The sequence below is a fragment of the Gobio gobio genome (genome assembly GCF_949357685.1).
Source record: "Gobio gobio genome assembly, chromosome: 5".
Classification (NCBI taxonomy): Eukaryota; Metazoa; Chordata; class Actinopteri; order Cypriniformes; family Gobionidae; genus Gobio; species Gobio gobio.
In genome coordinates this window covers 60,153,129-60,173,887 of record NC_137101.1, presented here as the reverse complement: position 1 = coordinate 60,173,887, position 20,759 = coordinate 60,153,129, and the positions used below count along the sequence as shown (strand labels likewise).

Below are 20,759 nucleotides of genomic sequence, written 5' to 3'. Positions count from 1 at the left end.
ACTTAATTTTTGAATTAAAAAAAGCACTTTGAATTGCCACTGTGTATGAAATGTCCTATACAAATAAACTTGCCTTGCCTTGCCTAAAACTCTAATAGCATCAAATAAAAATTGGTTTGTTGTTGTAAAAGTTCCGCCCCCGTGTATAAATGTTATTTAGCCATGAACAGAATTTCACATATTGGTAATTTTGGTAATTATTTTTGGCAAATCATTGAATAACACGTATTTAAACCAAGAATACAACACCACTGATATGTTTTATTAATTGTATGTGAAATTCTATGCACATCTGTGACTTGAGCATGTGATCAGGACTTTTATTTTGTAGTGTACATATGACGTCATAAGGCTGCGCCGCACTCGTGCATCTGTTGGGATTCTGCTGAAGAAAGGTTTGAGTTTTAAGCTTTTAAAGTGTTTAAATCAGTGCAAATTGTTCAGGCAATTTTATAGTTTTTACAAGAACTGTTAAATTAATGTTTGATCATTGAATGTATTTGCAGTACTTTATCTTACTTTAATTAACAATTGTTTTGAATATTTTTTGTGAGTTAAGATGCGTCTCATTTCTGTCTATATATCTTGAGTCAGTTTACCATAAACATGAATTCAGTCACTGGCGAGTAGAGATGAGAGAAACTGAGCTTTTGAAACTTATGATACAACTGAATCAATCGCTACACAGAATGATTAACTGAATCGACTCACTCGAATCACCTCAAACACTGACGGCCAAAATAATGTAAATTAGGGGTGTAACGATTCGTTTTAACAACGATTCGAATCACGATTTGAGGTTGTCGATACGATTCAAGGACGATATTGGTTAATTTAGAACGATATGATCCGAAACGATTCAGTGACTTGAAATCGGTTCAGTAACTTTTTAGCCAAAAATTGTGTGACTGAAATAAATATCTGGATACTGGTCAGTGCAGGTGAAGTTTCCTAGATTTCTTTTGTTTCTTGTAAGGGAATCAGGTATAAATTAATTATGGATATAAACAAACAAGTAAACAACAATTAATGGCAAATGCATTCAAATTTTATTTGAATAAAGTACAACCAACAATTTAGGTTGAATTAACAGGAAGTTAACCTTTTCTGCTCTCATTTTCAATATTCAATACATTTTCAATAAAAGCACAGTAAGTGCAACCAACATTTCAACAGTAGGTTAACTTGCTACTTCTGCTTTTGTTTTCCAACATAAAAATATTACAATATTAATATCAAAAATAAAGTGCAACTAACTTCTCTTCAGGTTTAATTAATAGTAGGTTTACCTGCTACTTTTGCTGTTGTGTTTCAACATTAAAATAATACAAATACAAATACAATATTAATATCAAAAATAAAGTGCAACCAACATTTCTTCAGGTTGAATAAACTGGCTGAACCTGGTACTACTCTCAGTTTAATAAACAAACAATATTTAACAAAAGATAAAATGTAACCAACTACTCTTCAATGACTCTACAGATTATTATTTTTTTTTCAAAAATATCAACTGATCAACATGATCTGAACACTTCTCTGTGTGTTCACTATGTCGCCAGCAGTACTAAAAACTCGCTCTGCTGGCACACTGGTGCCAGGAATGCACAGGTAACAAGCAAGGGTTGAAAGTACAGGTAGCTCTTTCTCCAGGTGGCTTGATCATTTCTCGCTCATTGGCTTCTCCTCTGCCATCCGCCATGCTATGTTTTGTTTTCTTAGCGCTGCTGCTGGTGCGTGGCGATGATGTCACAGATAGGCAGACTGAATCGAGTAACATTTAACGCCTTTATCATTAAAAGTGCTAAGAAAAAACATCCATATAAAGTCTGACGTGCTTAAATCCAATGCGTTATTTCCTATTATCGATACAATCGATTGATTACCTTTTAAAACGATGTTAGATCGATATATGTCGTCCGGAAGGCCAACTTGCCGAGCACAGATCGATGTAGTTAGATCATAGGAATATAAATCGATACATCGATGTAGTAGATGAATCGTTACACCCCTAATGTAAATGCAACGAGAACAGCAAACGTAATGACAACTTCTGCAAACCAACTGCTAATGTTTTCATAGAAGTGTAATCTATTAAATGCTATATAAATGTAGCATAAAGGGCCCTATTTTAACGATCTGAAACGCAAGTGTCAAAGCGCGAAGCGCAAGTAACTTTGTGGGCGGGTCTCGGCGCTGTTGCTATTTTCCCGGCGGGATAAATGGCTCTTGCGCCCGGCGCAAATCTAAAATGGGTTGGTCTGAAGTTGCTTCATTATTCATAGGTGTGGTTTGGGCGTAACGTGAATAAACCAATCAGAGCGTCATCCAACATTCCCTGTAAAAGCAGGTGCGCAAGTTCCATTATGGATTGCTATCATTATGGCGTATTTACCAGGCGCACGCCAGGAGCGGTTCACAGCCGAGGAGACTGATGTGCTTGTAAGAGCAGTGAAAGACAGAGAAGTTGTGTTGTATGGGGATGGGAGAAACCCACCCAAAATAGCGTCGGTTAAACAGGCGTGGGAGGAAATAGCCACAATTGTTTCATCAGCTGGCATCCCCAGGACGTCGCACCAGTGCCGCAAGCGCTACAATGACATCAGAAGACGGGGAAAGTCCAAGCTTGCCAGCATCAATCGGGCACGCCGTGTAACGGGAGGTGGATCTGCCTCTACTCAGGACCTGACGCCAGCAGAGGACATCGCTGCGTTCACCCTCACCGATTTTTTTTCCTGGTTCTTGACGGACAAACCAATTTGTTAGATGTCCTTATATAGATATATGTCTTGCCAGAAGTTGCCACTATTGGGCAAACAGGTCTCCTTAATTATTAGACTACAATTAGCCTGAATAATTTGTAAGCTAGATTTATGCCTATTTTTTCACATCTTCGTGGCACACCACAATGATTTCCGACATCTCATGTGTTAATATTTTTTAGTGTAACAATTTATGATTTGCAAAAATAACTGTTGCATCTGTGTAGATTACATGAGCAAAGTGTATGCGCGTTGTGCACGCTATACATTATGGTCAAGCATGCGCCCTTAAAATAGCATAATGAACAACGCGCAACGCGCCACTGACTTTAGACTAGGTTTTTTCTGGTCAGTGGCGCAATTGCTTAATGGAACAGCAAAATAGCACCAGGGATTGTTTGCGCCGGAACACGCCTCCTTTTTTGCGCTGAACCGCCCAGGGAGCGCAAGTTCATTCACTAGTTTAGCGACGTGCTTCTGTGGAGGGAAAAGCGCGCTTTGCGCGGGTGCAAAATAGGAATGACACATGCGTCAGTGTACAAAGTCAATTGCGCTGGGTGCAAGATAGGGCCCAAAATGTCTAAAAAGGAACCTACTGTCTTGTTTGTGTTTTTTTTATTAATTTGATAGTGCTAGTTTTGAGTGTTTTTAGTCTAATCAGGTGATTTAAGTCCATTAACTCTCTCTCTCTTTTTGTAATTATTCTCATCTTAAAGATGGCGTTTATTAAAGAGGAGAGTGAAGACCTGAAGATTGAAGAAGGCCTGAAGATTGAAAATGTATTCAGTTTGAAACATGAAGAAACTGAGGAACAAACAGGTTGGTTTCATTCTCAAAGCTGAACTCAGTCATTTGATCCTTATTCAAATGTCCATCTCTACAGAAATGAGTGATATTTTTGAAGAGAGTAATTTAATTAAAGTGCTTTTATTTGACATTAAGTGGGTTGCCTCATGTGGACAGACATGTAGAGATCAGACAAATACTAATGCTGCCTTCACGCCATGACCTAGACATTTTATTTGTCTGTTTAATCTTTTGAAATGGTCTATGCAGCTTGAATGATGTTGTCTTCATTCTCACATAACACAATTCGTTTAGAGCTTTTTGGATTCAACCCACTTTATATTTTACTGGTCGACAGTAATTTACAGCGCATGCGCGAGAATATTACGCAGATCAGGCATTCGAACACATGACCCTGAAGCGATTTGTTTACAAGCAGAGGAAGACGTGCGTATCTAAGCTGTTGAATTCAACATTGATCATGCTTTAGGTCTCGGCGTAGTGCTCAAAATGGGGCTAAAGTGTGCATTTCATGGATTCCCGAACGCCGGATCTGCGTAATATTCTCTCGAATGCGTCATGGAGGCATACACGGAAGACAAGAACAAGTTGGATAAAGGCGTTATTTAGATTTTTTTTTTTGCGCACAAAAACTATTGTCGTCGCTTCGTAAAATTATTGTAGAGCCACTGTGGTGAGATGGACTTTGTAACGACGTTTTTAGTGCCTTTTATGGATCTTGGGAGTGTGAATGTACTGAATGCCAATGGAGGCCTATCTGAGGCCTTTCTCAGCCATCAGCTTTCAACAAAAATATCTTCATTTGTGTTCCGAAGATGAACGGAGGTCTTACGGGTGTCGAACGACATGAGGGTGAGTAATTCATGACATCATTTTCATTTTTGGGTGAACTAACCCTTTAAGTTTTATTTGCGGCAGTCCGCGCGTTATCGTTAGCTGATACGAGCAACTCGAAACTAGGGCTGGTCCGAATACCATTTTTTTGAGCTTCGAAGCTTCGGTAGTAATCAACAGCGAATATTGGAAGCTTTGGAGGGAAGGGGCTGAACATATTCTTCTCTCTAATAAAGGCAGGAATCTGCAGTGTGGCACGCCTCACGTGGGCAGGGCTAATCTGCTCTGAGAACGGACACTGACCTAGTGACACAAAACACACCAGTCTGTTACGAGACAAGCTCTTATATTTTCACAGGAGATTCATTTAGATTGATAATAACGGGTAATAGGCTTGTTGGGATAGTCGGTGTTACCGGTGTACAGGCATAACACTGGTTACATCACTTGCCCACTTGCTCCACCATCGTTTTGATATTTTATAGAAATAAAAAACATTTAGTTCAGTTAGAGAATTAAAAACTGAACGTGCAGCGTGAGCCGAACGAGAGTCATATTTCATTCATCACGAGAGTGAGGAGCTGAATGACAAGATGATCGTGGAAGATTTGGTTTCACAGCGAAATGTAAAAGCGCCTATTTAAGGGAATTTGTCATTATTTTGTACCGTTTCGTTTTTGAGTGTCTATAATTCTATTTTCCACAATGTCAAACCAACGCAGCTTAACCCAAAATGCAAGCTCAGGCATGCGCTTCTTCCATATAAGCTTGTGTAGTCGTGCGCTCTAGAGTCTAGACAGAGAATACTCCGTTGCAGGGAACACTTAGGCTAAGAAGAAGCAAATATATTTATTAAGTATAACTAGGTTGGATTCCTATTCAACTGTTGGCTAGGCTATAAGATAATTGTAAAGAAAAAAGGAGTATTGTATTTCGCCAGATTTGATAGTATAAACATATTCAAGCACGAATGAGAACCGTTTTGTTTGCTCGCGTTCCAGCGGTTACTCCTCTGTGTGCAAAAGGCCATGTTCAAGTTCAAATTAGTTCATTATAATAGTTGTACAGTGTTGCGTCTGCCGAGTAGGTGGAGCTTAATCGGAAATCTCATGCATTCTGTGTAGAACAACGTGAGGCAGATGAACAGCAATGAAGGAAAGGAAGAAATGCAGTGCGTGTTATCATTGAAAATAAACTAAGCCAAGTGGATGAAGGCCATTAAACTATAGATTGATCATAGAGCACTCAGATGTTGATCAGATTGGCATTTTCAGATGTGATGTTCGGTCAATGTTGTGTGAACGCTCCGGTGGTCGGTGGAATCGTATGGTGAATGAATACCATTAAGTGCGTCATTGCAGACTGTAAGTGTTCCATTTCATCATTCAGTTTAATAATCATTATATGATATGCTGTTAGATGGATCAATAAGACATTTCTTGAGTTGTAAATGAACACATTAGGCTACATTAGGCATTTAACATATGTTTGCGATGTCTCGCATGTTCACGTGAAGTGATAATTACGCAGCACTATGTTGTATGGATTGTATCACGAAACAAATTGAGATTCTATTTGTTTCATTGTAGAACCACTTTTATGTTTATCCAGTTGACCATGCTCTGCACATATCACACACCCATCACGTGCATTCGCTGTTAATATCTCATCGCATTAAGCCTATCAGGACCAGAGAAGGATACATACAGACGTGTGACCGCCTGTTTGCGTTGTGATGACATCGGCTATGTGGATCAAAGTTTGAGGATATCAGCACCCTCCTTCCATTAGGTGGACTTTCTCTGGAGCACTTTGGACTTTCTAAGACTGAGTACACTTATTTCCACCCCATCACTGCCTGATATCAATATATCATTGTATCTTTTGAATCAAAACACCCTGTTATATTGTTTGGTTATTTCCGTAGGCCTACGGTATTGTATTTGTTTGTATTTGTTGACATTGTGAGCAAATGATTTATTCTTGCATTTAACCAATCAATACATTGAGTTAATCTGATCTATTTCTCTGGCGTCTTTACTCCTCTCCTAGTCACTGGACATCAATTGAGTAAATAATTCTCTATGGTGATTTAGCACCGTAATAGTAATCAGTGCATTCTACAGTCTTCATTACACTCTGTGTGCTGTATAAGTTGTCTTTGCTAGTTTAGGTTATTTAAGAAATGTAATTTCACAGAGAAAGATTTTTTAAAGCAACCTACCTCAGTGTAGTTTATGGTACGATAGCATCGCGCTTAACACTGAGAATTTGAATAATTTGTAGCAAATTAGCTCAGAGGGGAAATATTAATAATTATTCATAACTCATTATGATTATTTATTAATATTTGAATCAGTTAATGAGATTAACTTGATGTAGCTACATTAACGTTACAATCAATCAGTCAGTTCATCCTGTGAACGCTGGTTACCGACGTAACCGTGGTTCTATGAATGGTGGAAGACCGCCAGAGACGGTCAAACATGGTGGAAAAGGTAGCGTCTCGCGCGTCACATCGAGAATCTCGTATTTAACTCGTATCGTATTTAACTCGTATCTATTTAACTTGTTCCAGACCGCCAGAGACGGTCAAACATGGTGGAAGATGAATGTAACCAAGTCACGAGGAAATGAAGCTCAAGCGTTCCCTGGCAATACAGCAGAACTAAAAGGTAGTGGGAGCCACATTAAGTCTATAAAACCTTGTGAACGTGCAAGGTGATGCCCATGTAGCCGCTGCACATATTTCTGAAAGAGGCACACCACGTAGTGCTGCCCAAGAAGTGGCCACTGCCCGAGTCAAATGACACTTAACAGATGTAGGCAACTCATGGCCTGCCGAACGGTATGCCTCACTAACAGTGTCCGCCACCCAGTGAGCAAGCCTTTGCTTCAACAAAGATGCACCTTTCCTTCCGGGCCCAAAGCAGACAAAAAGCTGGTCTTTAGTACGCCATGAGGCGGTCTTTGACACATACTGCCTCAACACACGGACTGGACATAGGGCCGCCTTGTCCTTCTGAATAAACGCCGCCAGACGAATAGGTTGATTTGCGAATTGAGGCGACAACACCTTGGGCTGAAATGCTGGATTCGGCCAAAGCGTAACCTGATTGCCCTCTGGACCCCACCTGAGACACTGCGGACTCACTGACAGAGAATGCAACTCACTTACCCTTCTGGCTGATGTTATGGCCAACAAAAACGCTGTCTTCATAGAAAGGCTTCTAATATCTGCCTGTTCCATAGGTTCATAGGGTGCTGAACACAAACTGTCCAACACCACATGTAATTCCCACTGGGCACACACCGCCCATACTGGTGACTTAAGACGCTCAGCTCCCTTAAGAAAAGCCACCACTAGCCTATTTGCGCCAATTGACCCTTGTTCCATAGGATCCCGGTAAGCTGACAGGGCAGCCACAAACACTTTAAGCGTGGCTGAAGCATGTCCAGCATCCAACAAGTACTGCAGGAAGTCCAACACCACATTGATAGGACAATCAACTGGGTTGAAAGCATGATCTGTGCACCAAGAGACAAACATCTTCCACTTACTGGCGTAAGTGCGACGTGTTTAAAGCGCTCTAGCACTCATAACCGTATTCTTTACTCCCGCTGAACACTGAGAGAGCACCTTCTCAACCCCAGGGGCCATACGCACAGCTTCAGCCTGTCCGGAAGGGGATGTCACAGTGCCCCCTCCATCTGTGACAGCAGATCCTTCCGCGGTGGCAGGGGTTGAGGCGGCCCAGTTAGAGATGATAGGAGGCTGAACCAAGGCATTGCTGGCCAACAAGGAGCCACTAGAATGAGTCTGTGATGCCTCTCCTGCACCGTCTCAGGACGGACCAAAGGAGCGGAATTGGGGGAAAAGCATAGAGGAGAACATCCGGCCATTCGTGGGCAAGGGCATCCTGGCCCAATGAACCTTCCTCCTCCTGCGCTGAAAACCATAGTGGGCAATGTCTCGTTGTTCTGCTGGCAAAAAGGTCTATGGCTGCCATCCCGTAACTCCTCCAAATTGACAGAACAACATCCTTGTACAGACGCCATTCCCCCGGCCTTGGTTCTGCACGGGAAAGTGAGTCCGCCACTCTGTTGTAGCAACCCAGAATGTGAGTTGCTCTGACTGAAAGAAAGTGCTTGTCTGCCCACAACAGAAGCCTTCTTGCCAACCGGAGACATGATAGGGACCTGGTGCCCCCTTGGTGATTGATTAAAAATATCACTGTGGTATTGTCCGTCTTCACCAGAATGTGTCTCCCTGATAGTTCCAGCTTGAAATTCGGCCCACAGTTCCAGAAGATTGATATGAAGTGTCTTCAACTGTGGGTCCCACTTGCCCTGTATACCTCTGTGCTGCCAAAGTCCTCCCCACCCGCTGAGGGAGGCATCTGTGGTTACCACCTCCCTGCGTGCTGGAGGTGGCCCCATCGGCACTACCCTCTGAAGAAATTTGTCCCCCCTCCAAAGTCTCAGAGAGGCAGCACAACTGGTAGTGACTTGAACCAGTGTGCATCGATTGTGAACCGGTGACAACCGTTTGGCTATTAGCCAGCGTTGGAACGGATGAAGATGCAACAGGCCCAGCTGAATGACAGATGCCGCCACTGTGAGAAGGCCTGCTAGTCTTAGAAAGCTGATAAATGGCAGCTTGCGATGGACCTGGAACTTTGCTAAAGTTGTCCGCTACACCTGCCTTCTGCCTTCCGTGAGGGTAGCTCTCATTACCCTGGAATCCAGTTGCATGCCCAGAAAGCACACTGACTGACTTGGAGTTAAGTAGCTTTTCTGAAAATTCACTTTCAGACCGAAAGCAGCGACATGAGACAATAGACGGTGCGTGTTGTCGACAGCTTGCTGAGGTGATCTGCCGCACAACAACCAATCGTCCAGATACGTAAGGATCAGAATGCCCTCTCGTTGAAATGGTTCCAGTGCCACCTGAATGACGCGTGTGAATACCCGGGGAGACCGAGAGAGGCCGAATGGGAGAACCTTGAACTGATACGTCCTGCTCTGAAAAGTGAACTGAAGAAACCTTCTGTGGTGCGGGGCGATGGGCACATGAAAGTATGCATCCTTCAGGTCCACCAAGGTGAACCACATCCCGGGTTCTATTGCACGACAGACATCTACAATCCGTAACATGCGGAAAGGAAGATGCTTGAGACTCTTGTTTAAGCGCCTGAGGTCCAAGATGGGCCTGAAGCGCCCATCTTTCTTCCGGACAAGAAAATATTTTGAATAAAATCCCCCGGGATGGATGTGGGGGTCTACTAACTCTATTGTACCGGTGAGTAGATGTTGGGTGAATAGGTGGCCTGAACTGAGATCGAGGTGGTTCCCTTCTCGATGACAACCTAGGCCGATAATCCTGTTGTGGCGGCTTGTAGGATTGCCCATGTCTATGCTGCTGCGGAATGGAATGACGAACAGGAGCCCGTTGTGCAGCCAGTGCAGGATAACTCACACTGCGCCCAATATGCTGGGATCGAGATTCCGCAGCCCGTGCCCTGCGCTCAAGAGCCTCAGGCCGAAGACCTGACCAGGTACTAGAGGTAGGTGACGAAGGTTGTTGCGACATACCTCTGGAAGCTTGGACTGAGCTAGCCACACTTGCCGTCTAGCCTGTGTAACAAGCCCAAGAGCCTTCCCACTGGAGAAGGCAATTGACCCCAACGCCTGCAGAGAAGCGTCAAGCAGTTCCAAGCAGTATTATCTGGTGTTTCTGTAGACAAGGTCGAATGAAGCGCCAGTAAAAGATGAGTCATTGAATTCCCCACACGAGTCAATCCTGACAAAGCGTTATATACACGAACCAATAAATCATCAGTACGCCTGCATTCCGGGTTGGGGCAGCGTAACTGCGGCTTAAGGGCCTCATCCGGACATACCACCAAAGAAGAGATACATGGCTCCACAGGCGGCATGTTACCGAACCCTTTTTCCTGGGCTTCAGCCATTGATGCTAAAGTGCGTGCTACATGATCCGGTCTGGAAGTAGTGGCAGAACGAAATGATGAAAAAACAACCTCCGTAAAGTCTGGACAGCTAGGTATCAGAAAATCCTCTGGTCGAACAACCGGACGACGCAAGAGGTTCGAAGGCCCCAGTATCGGAGAAGGTAGGTCCAAATTCAACTTAGCAAGGGCCATCTTGACTGTGTCCTGCAATGAAAATGCCACTGAAGAGCCAGCACCTTGAATACTTGAGCTCTCATCACTATGAGAGTTTTGAGACTGAGCATGAGCAGAAGCCTCCTCCAAGGGTGTATAACGGTCCTCCCCATCAGCGACTAAAGAATCTGAGGCTGCCAAAGACAACGTATCCAAATCCTCCCCAGAACCTTCAGCTGCTGATTCAAACCTGGCCAATAAGGAATTGGGCACCGGTGCTCTCACTTCCTCAGTTGTGTACCGAGTAGTAGAAGTAAACGACCCTGCCAACAAAGCCTGAATGCCCTGTACAGCATTAGATAGCTCTGCAACCTGGTGCGATAGTGTTGCATCTGGGATCTGCTTCTTACTTGGAGGCCCCGCAGTTTTGCTAGCTGAGCGCTTACTACCAGTCTGAACTTTGGTTACCACTGATGTCAAAAAATCTTGAACGACAGGCTCAAATTTTGCCAACCTTTGTCGCCTAACCTCCAGAGGCATTAAATTACATTCTGGGCATCCCTAAGATGTTCGATGCCTAGACAAACAGGGCATTGAACATGGACATCCATAAGATCCATAGGACCTGAACATAGAGCACATGAGGCAGCCATCAGTCTATTCCTTTAAGAATAACCCTGGTCAACCAATGGGTTAATAATAGCAACGATAAATATAATACTCAACAAAAGCGCGTTGAGTGGTTGCCACAGCAACTGCACGTGAACACTAACGCCCTGGTTTACCAATAAGCGCAGCTGTAACACAATTGAGCGCAACAGGTATTCCCACGCAGTGAAAACAAGAACCCTGGTTAACCAATAAGTTCTCACAACACTCACCTCAACTCCAGTGGCCGGAACACCGCGTTTGTGAAGACCCTGGATAAACAATGGGTCTGAACCAGTCCTATCCAATCCAATAACTGCAAGTAATAATCAAACACAATCACGTATCTTGTACTCCTTGTTTCTCGAGACACCGCTACAGCGGGGAGCAAACGCCAACCCAAAAAGCTGTGCACACCCGAGTGAGATCTCTCCGCGAGAATGACAAAGAGACCGACCGTGACATAGTCGGAAGCTGATATAGCTTCTGACATGTCATCGGTTGAAGTCACGTGTGACTGAATAATACGAGATTCTCGATGTAACGCACGAGACACTACCTTTTCCACCATGTTTGACCGTCTCTGGCGGTCTGGAACAAGTGAAATAGAACACTCAGTAAAAATTATTAATTAATTCTAAGAAAATTATATTTTTCATGGCCACAAAAAAATTATTCTTCCTTTGTATTTACATAAGCGCTGAGAGCACATAACAAGATCGATCATTTAAGGGACAATTTATTTGCAGGCAGGGAGTCAGAACCAAGCATATATTGTGCACAAACTGTAATAACTAAATCAAGGACAAGACTAAACTAACATAAAACATACATACACATCACACATACATGGAGTAAATGTGGTTGAAAAACCGGGTTAGAACAGATGGATGAAACTTAAGGAAACCTGGGAGAAACCATCATTGGTGAGCTCCTTTGTCTGAACAAAGGGGTTTACAGTTTTACTAAGTACACAGCGATTTGTATTTCGTAAGTTACTCGTCTGATGTACAATCACAGGAGAAAACAGTTAGACTACATTTTATTTGATGGGGTTAATGAGGGACCTGGACAATGAGTGGGGGGAACCACTGGTTTAATACCACTAGGAGCCGCTTGAGGGTGCTAGTGTGTAATTGTTACAGGATATCAGCCGGGTAATCGATGAGCAAGTCAGTTCGTTTGGTAGAGGGAAACTGTATGGTTGAACTAACGCTACCTGCCTATTCGTTTGAAGTCCTAGTTTGAGAACTCTTAGAGTTTACGCTCAATCGTGAGTATATGACTGTGCTAATGTTTCGATATATTTTTTTAATGAATAACGATTAATGGTAGATATTTTGCTTTCTCTTTGTAGCAAAGTTCGGTATAGGGAAGGAAGGAAGGAAGGAAGAAGACCGGGTCGGCTTGACTGAGACTCGTGTTTGAGCAACTAGATTAGATACATGTATATTGATTAAAAAGCCGTAAAGGCACCAGTGGGTAATGGCATTACAAATGGAAATTATAATTTTTCAAGCCACAAAATGACTCTAATTTGCCTCTTTGAATAAGAATTCGCTAATTTAACCTTAATTATTATACTAATTGTAATATAAGTAATACAAATATTAGAAGAAAAATATTTTAAGTGGTCATTAATGAAACATAATTATTGCACAAATAGTATTTAGTACCAAAATATCTCAAAATATTCAATAAATATTATTGAACTAAAATATAGAACATTTATTCAATTGAAAAATAGTTAAGGTGTATGGTCACATTTGAGTGTGACCAATTAGTAAGGAATACCTGAGGGCTAAATACAACCCCAAATCAGAAAAAGTTGGGACAGTATGGAAAACGCAAATAAAAAAAAAGAAGTGATTTCTAAATTTACTTTGACTTGTATTTCATTGCAGACAATATGAACACAAAATATTTCATGTTTTGTCTGGTCAACTTCATGTCATTTGTAAATATGCATCCTTTCCTGTCATTCAGACCTGCAACACATTTCAAAAAAAGTTGGGACAGTAAAGCATTTACCACTTTGTAATGTTGCCATTCCTTTTCACAACACTTAAAAGACGTTTAGGGACTGAAGACACCAAGTGATGAAGTGTTTCAGGTGTAATTTTGTCCCATTCTTCCTGCAAACAAGTCTTAAGGTGGGAAACAGTACGAGGTCTTCGTTGTCGCATTTTGCGCTTCAAAATGCGCCACACATTCTCTATTGGAGACAGGTCGGGACTGCAGGCAGGCCAGTCAAGTACCCGTACCCTCTTCCTCCGCAGCCAGGACTTTGTAATGTGTGCAGAATGTGGTTTTGCATTGTCTTGTTGAAATATGCATGGACGTCCCTGGAAAAGATGTCTTCTTGAAGGCAGCATATTATGCTCCAAAATCTCTATGTACTTTTCAGCGTTAATGGTGCCTTCACAGAAGTGCAAGTCACCTTTGCCAAGGGCACTGACACAACCCCATACCATGACAGACCCTGGCTTTTGGACTTGTTGCTGGTAACAGTCTGGATGATCCTTTTCTTCTTTGGTCCGGAGCACACGGCGTCCATTCCTCCCAAAAAATACCTCAAATACTGATTCATCTGACCACAGTACACGTTTCCACTGTTTGATGGTCCATCCCAGATGCCTCCGAGCCCAGAGAAGTCGACGGCGCTTCTGGACACTGTTAACATAGGGCTTCCTTTTGGCACAGTACAGTTTTAGTTTTTGGCATTTGTGGATGTAACTACGTATTGTGGTACTTGACAAAGGTTTGCCAAAGTAGTCCTGAGCCCATGTGGTGATATCGCTTATAGATGAATGACGATTCTTGATGCAGTGCCACCTGAGGGATCGGAGATCACGGTTGTTCAGCTCAGGCTTGCGCCCTTGTCCTTTACACACTGAAATTCCTCCATATTCCTTGAATCTTTTAATTATGTTATGCACTGTTGAATGTGAAATATCCAAATCTCTTCCTATCTTTCTTTGAGGAACATTGTTTTTAAACATTTCAATAATTTTCTCACGTATTTGTTGGCAAACTGGCGATCCTCGGCCCATCTTTGCTCCTAAAGGATTAGACCTTTTTTGGATGCTGCTTTTGTACCAAATCATAATTACAATCACCTGTTGACATCACCTGTTTCAAATCACATCATTATTTAACCATTTTACCTCATTACTAGCCCTAAATTGCTCCTGTCCCAACTTTTTTTGAAATGTGTTGCAGGTCTGAATGACAGGAAAGGATGCATATTTACAAATGACATGAAGTTGACCAGACAAAACATGAAATATTTTGTGTTCATATTGTCTGCAATGAAATACAAGTCAAAGTAAATTTAGAAATCACTTCTTTTTTATTTGCGTTTTCCATACTGTCCCAACTTTTTCTGATTTGGGGTTGTACAATAAAAACACATTAACATTAATGTTAACAATGTTGCATCTCCATCACTCTCCATTATAAAACGATCCTGTATGGTTGACGTAATAATCAATGCACACTATGCTGTACTGTTTACCAAAACTTGCTCCAAACACCTGTAAAGTGGAGCTGTGGTGTATCAAGCCATTCAAATGTATTGACAGAGCGCTAGAAGTATTGAGAGCTCCGTGAAGCACGTGACCGTGTGCGCCCCCGGGAGATGAGAGAGCATGTCACAACTCCATTTTTCAACACTCTGGCTTTAACTGTAATGCCACATTAGCGCCACAACGCTATTTATTGTTTGAATTTCGCATTAAAACTTAAAAAAATGTAAAAGCTTAGACTTTGTTTAATATCAAAAGCAGGTTTGGCAATTTGGCGTGAGATTAAGTTGGGCAGCGTGAGAGCGTGAGACAGAGCCTGAAAGCGTGAGCATCACGCCAAATGCGTGAGAGTTGGCAACCCTGTTGCTTGGAAGTAGGAAACTGAGTATTACCACACGTAGCGTAGCGTAGCAAGGCTGCGACGCATGGCCTTCATCAGCACGCATTGACTTCACTTCCCTCTCACTGGATTATGGGATTATAACATTGCATCGCTTTCAAATAACCTTGTGGGTGCATCTCATCATCATTTCAGCTCACCTAAAGACAGGACTTAACAGGACGATAAGTTTCATTGTACTTTATTGACTAATTTGCACAAAGACAAAGACTGCTCTATTGGTATATTGTTTATTTGTTTTGTGGTAATTATATATACATCTATATCTATGCACTGGTGAGAATAAAAAAAAAAGGAAAAGCAAGAATATTTGGTTGATGAAGTGTTGATACTTTTCAGTACCATTCGAATTTCTTTTGAACCCCCTCAGTGTAACATGTTTTAAAGAAAAAGGGAGGTGTTGCAGAATGGTGCCCGAACAGGGACTCCTAAAGTTTTTTAAAGAATTTTGCCATTAAACTGGGGTTAACTTGTATTTGTCTCTGTTCACCTTAGGCCTGATGCCACTGAAAGAGGAGAGTCAAGAATCGAATGAAAAGGAAGAGAAAGATCTATATGAACAGCATCATGATTTCATAACTGAAGAAAAATATGTTAGTTGCTCACAGACTAAAAAGACATCCACACGAAAAAGAGCTCAGAAGACAGGAACTAGAACTTTCACCTGCCCTCAGTGTGAGAAGAGTTTCACTAATAAAGGAAACCTTAAAGATCACATGAGAGTTCACACTGGAGAGAAGCCTTACACCTGCCAACAGTGTGGAAAGAGTTTTTCTGATAAAGGAAACCTTCAAAGACACATGAGAGTTCACACTGGAGAGAAGCCTTACACCTGCCAACAGTGTGGAAATAGTTTTAATCAAAGTAACAGCCTTAAATCCCACATGAGAATTCACACTGGAGAGAAGCCTTTCACCTGCCAGCAATGTGGAAAGAGTTTCAATCAACATGGAGACCTTAAAGCCCACATGAGAATTCACACTGGAGAGAAGCCTTACACCTGCCAACAATGTGGAAAGAGTTTTAATCAAAGTAACAGCCTTAAATCCCACATGAGAATTCACACTGGAGAGAAGCCTTTCACCTGCCAGCAGTGTGGAAAGAGTTTTAATCAAAGTAACAGCCTTAAATCCCACATGAGAGTTCACACTGGAGAGAAGCCTTTCACCTGCCAGCAGTGTGGAAAGAGTTTTAATCAAAGTAACAGCCATAAATCCCACATGAGAATTCACACTGGAGAGAAGCCTTTCACCTGGCAGCAGTGTGGAAAGAGTTTCAATGAACATGGAGACCTTAAAGCCCACATGAGAATTCACACTGGAGAGAAGCCTCACACCTGCCAACAGTGTGGAAAGAGTTTTTCTGACAAAGGAAACCTTCAAAAACACATGAGAGTTCACACTGGAGAGAAGCCTCACACCTGCCAACAGTGTGGAAAGCGTTTTTCTGATAAAGGAAACCTTCAAAAACACATGAGAATTCACACTGGAGAGAAGCCTTACACCTGCCAACAGTGTGGAAAGAGTTTTAATCAAAGTAACAGCCTTAAATCCCACATGAGAATTCACACTGGAGAGAAGCCTTTCCCCTGCCAGCAGTGTGGAACGAGTTTCAATCAACATGGAGACCTTAAAGGCCACATGAGAATTCACACTGGAGAGAAGCCTTATACCTGCCAACAGTGTGGAAAGAGTTTTAATCAAAGTAACAACCTTAAATCCCACATGAGAATTCACACTGGAGAGAAGCCTTTCACCTGCCAGCAGTGTGGAAAGAGTTTTAATCAAAGTAACAACCTTAAAGCCCACATGAGAGTTCACACTGGAGAGAAGCCTTACACCTGCCAACAGTGTGGAAAGAGTTTTACTGATAAAGGAAACCTTCAAAAACACATGAGAGTTCACACTGGAGAGAAACCTTACACCTGCCAACACTGTGGAAAGAGTTTTACTGATAAAGGAAACCTTCAAAAACACATGAGAGTTCACACTGGAGAGAAACCTTACACCTGCCAACAGTGTGGAACGAGTTTCAATCAACATGGAGACCTTGAAGCCCACATGAGAGTTCACACCGGAGAGAAGCCTCACACCTGCTAGTAGTGTGGAAACAGTTTCACTCAGGAAGGAAACCTTAATGCCCACAAGAGAGTTCACACTGGGGACATGGCATTTACTTGTGACCAGTGTGGGAAGAGTTTCAGATTTAAAGCAAACCTTAACTTCCACATGGGAAGTCACTAAAGAGAGAACTGTTTTGTCGTCAATGTGGAAGGAGTTTCACAGACCGGAATCATCTTAAGAGATGCATAATAACTCATACCAGAGACAAGCCTTTCATGTGCCATCATGTGGAAAGATTTTCAGATTTAACCCTCTCGAGTCGGCCATCGCGCCAGTGTGATTGGCTTGCTTTTTTTCTTATCAGTGCCAAAGAGACGCAAATAATTCAGGCAAGTGTTATACATCATTATAATCTGTTAAGTTTCTATTTTTTTGTGTACAGTCACAATAAAAACAAATTGTTGTGCTTTTTGCAAAATAAGGGAAACAAACATGATTTGCGATCTTCAGCCTCTCTCTCAATGATGTCTAATCTAATTCTCTTCAGAAAACCTCTAGCTTAGTGAGAACTTGACACACAAACATGAGACAAATGTCTAAAGAAATGTTGAAATGTCAGGTTTTAATCATGTAAATCAAAACGAAAACAAATATTCTGTGTTTATGTAATCTGTGTGAAAAGTGGGAGATATCAGTCAACTCATTACTGTCTCATTACCCGCTAATGCGGCCACGCCCACCGACCGCGCGCTCATTCAGATTCAAATACAGGCGATCCATGCGTCGACGCCCACACACACATCAGCTCATGCAAACAACTAGTGAAGCTATGGGTCAGAAACATCGCTTTGATAAAAATCCTGGAATAATTCTCCTCATGGAAAGCTGATTGAGAGTTCATTGAAAGGTAGACTAAGTTTAAAAGGCTCAGTTAGCATCTGTGAATATTAAATGCAAAAAGACTGTTTAAATATAAATCCTTTTTGGAATTTTTTTTTCCAAAAATTATGCATAAACATTATTCTCTCAAAAATACAAGCATGTACATACATGTTGCTCACATATTATGGTAGCCCAGTTTGTGCTGAATACAGTGTAATTACACTTTTGCCATTAATATGTTTATAAGCAACTGAAAAATGCACAAATGTCAGAGCATGTCAAAACTTCTAAAGGGCCCCAAAACAGCTCAGACTCCTAGGGGTTAAAGGAAACCTTCAGACGCACATTAGAGGTCACACTGATGAGAAGCATTTTACATGTACTCAGTGTAAAAAAGTTTCACAAAAGTATATACAACAGTGTTCATATGTGCCTATGGATACACTTTTTTCAAACGGATTTTGAGCCTATTTCTTTACCCATTATTTTAGATATTGTATGTAAGCTTAAGCCGACAGTCTCCCCTCAAGATATTGTTCCTACAACGCTATTTAAGAAAGTCATTGAGTCGATTGGTCCATTTGTATCAACAATAATTATTTAGTCTACTGTCCGGAATTGTTCCAACTTATTGTAAACATGCTATAGTACATCCCTTGTTGAAGAAATCAAACCTAGATAAGAGCGTGCTGTGCAATTACAGATCTATTTCAATTTTAAGTTACTTGTGACTGCCTTGAATTTGAATGTGATTTTATGATTATTTAGTCTTGTCCCTTGTACAGAACTGTGGTCAACTTTTGTTGTATTAATATGTGCTTTATAAATAAATCGAACATAAAGAGATCAAAAAACAAATTAATTTGATTCAAGTGGTTTAGTATATATTTACTGAAGAGACTAAATCACTTTTATGTGTCTTATTCATATACTGTATAAACATTGATCAGCGAACATAAACAGAAGCTCAACCATTTTTGATATCAACACAAGAATGAACCTCATTTGGTTCTTGCTGAAGCTCAAATGTGCTGCGTAACACGAGAATGAACCTCATTAGTTCTCACTGAAGCTCAAATGTGCTGCGTAACATGAGAATGAACCTCATTGGTTCTCACTGAAGCTCAAATGTGCTGCGTAACACGAGAATGAACCTCATTGGTTCTCACTGAAGCTCAAATGTGCTGCGTAACACAAGAATGAACCTCGTTGGTTCTTGTGGAAGCTCAAACCCTGCTGCGTAACATGAGAATGAATGGTAAATGGACTGCATTTATACAACCCAAATCAGAAAAAGTTGGGACAGTATGGAAAACGCAAAAAAAAGAAGGGATTTTTAAATTTACTTTGACTTGTATTTCATTGCAGACAATATGAACACAAAATATTTCATGTTTTGTCTGGTCAACTTAATGTAATTTGTAAATATGCATCCTTTCCTGTCATTCAGACCTGCAACACATTTCAAAAAATGTTGGGACAGTAAAGCATTTACCACTTTGTAATGTTGCCATTCCTTTTCACAACACTTAAAAGACGTTTAGGGACTGAAGACACCAAGTGATGAAGTGTTTCAGGTGTAATTTTGTCCCATTCTTCCTGCAAACAAGTCTTAAGGTGGGCAACAGTACGGGCTCTTCGTTGTCGCATTTTGCGCTTCAAAATGCGCCACACATTCTCTATTGGAGACAGGTCAGGACTGCAGGCAGGCCAGTCAAGTACCCGTACCCTCTTCCTCCGCAGCCAGGACTTTGTAATGTGTGCAGAATGTGGTTTTGCATTGTCTTGTTGAAATATGCATGGACGTCCCTGGAAAAGATGTCTTCTTGAAGGCAGCATATTATGCTCCAAAATCTCTATGTACTTTTCACCATTTATGGTGCCTTCACAGAAGTGCAAGTTACCTTTGCCAAGGGCACTGACACAACCCTATACCATGACAGATCCTGGCTTTTGGACTTGTTGCTGGTAACAGTCTGGATGATTCTTTTCTTCTTTGGTCCGGAGCACACGGCGTCCATTCCTCCAAAAAAATACCTCAAATACTGATTCATCTGACCACAGTACACGTTTTCACTGTGTGATGGTCCATCCCAGATGCCTCCGAGCCCAGAGAAGTCGACGGTGCTTCTGGACACTGTTAACATAGGGCTTCCTTTTGGCACAGTACAGTTTTAACTGGCATTTGTGGATGTAACTACGTATTGTGGTACTTGACAAAGGTTTGCCAAAGTAGTCCTGAGCCCATGTGGTGATATCGCTTATAGATGAATGACGATTCTTGATGCAGTGCCGCCTGAGGGATCGGAGATCACGGTTGTTCAGCTTAGGCTTGCGCCCTTGTCCTTTACGCACTAAAATTCCTCCAGATTCCTTGAATCTTTTAATTATGTTATGCACTGTTGAATGTGAAATATCCAAATCTCCTCCTATCTTTCTTTGAGGAACATTGTTTTTAAACATTTCAATAATTTTCTCACGTATTTGTTGGCAAACTGGCGATCCTCTGCCCATCTTTGCTCCTAAAGGATTAGACCTTTCTTGGATGCTGCTTTTGTACCAAATCATAATTACAATCACCTGTTGACATCACCTGTTTCAAATCACATCATTATTTAACCATTTTACCTCATTACTAGCCCTAAATTGCTCCTGTCCCAACTTTTTTTGAAATGTGTTGCAGGTCTGAATGACAGGAAAGGATGCATATT

General features: G+C 41.6%; 1 protein-coding gene across 1 annotated transcript; it reads left to right on the top strand.

Moving 5' to 3' along the window:
• The first annotated feature begins 327 nt into the window (after positions 1-327).
• On the top strand, positions 328-18,896 carry LOC307127086 (uncharacterized protein). The gene is made up of 3 exons (XM_079818076.1): positions 328-395; positions 3,479-3,581; positions 15,599-18,896. Exons 2-3 carry the CDS (start codon positions 3,479-3,481, stop codon positions 17,200-17,202), a joined length of 1,707 nt encoding a protein of 568 aa, XP_079674202.1. The 5' UTR covers positions 328-395; the 3' UTR covers positions 17,203-18,896.
• The last annotated feature ends 1,863 nt before the right edge of the window (positions 18,897-20,759 follow it).

Coding starts and splice junctions, on each gene's coding strand:
- LOC307127086 (XM_079818076.1), top strand. CDS start 3,479: ATGGCGTTTATTAAAGAGGAGAGTGAAGACCTGAAGATTGAAGAAGGC. Junction 3,582..15,598: donor AGAAACTGAGGAACAAACAG/GTTGGTTTCATT, acceptor TGTTCACCTTAG/GCCTGATGCCACTGAAAGAG.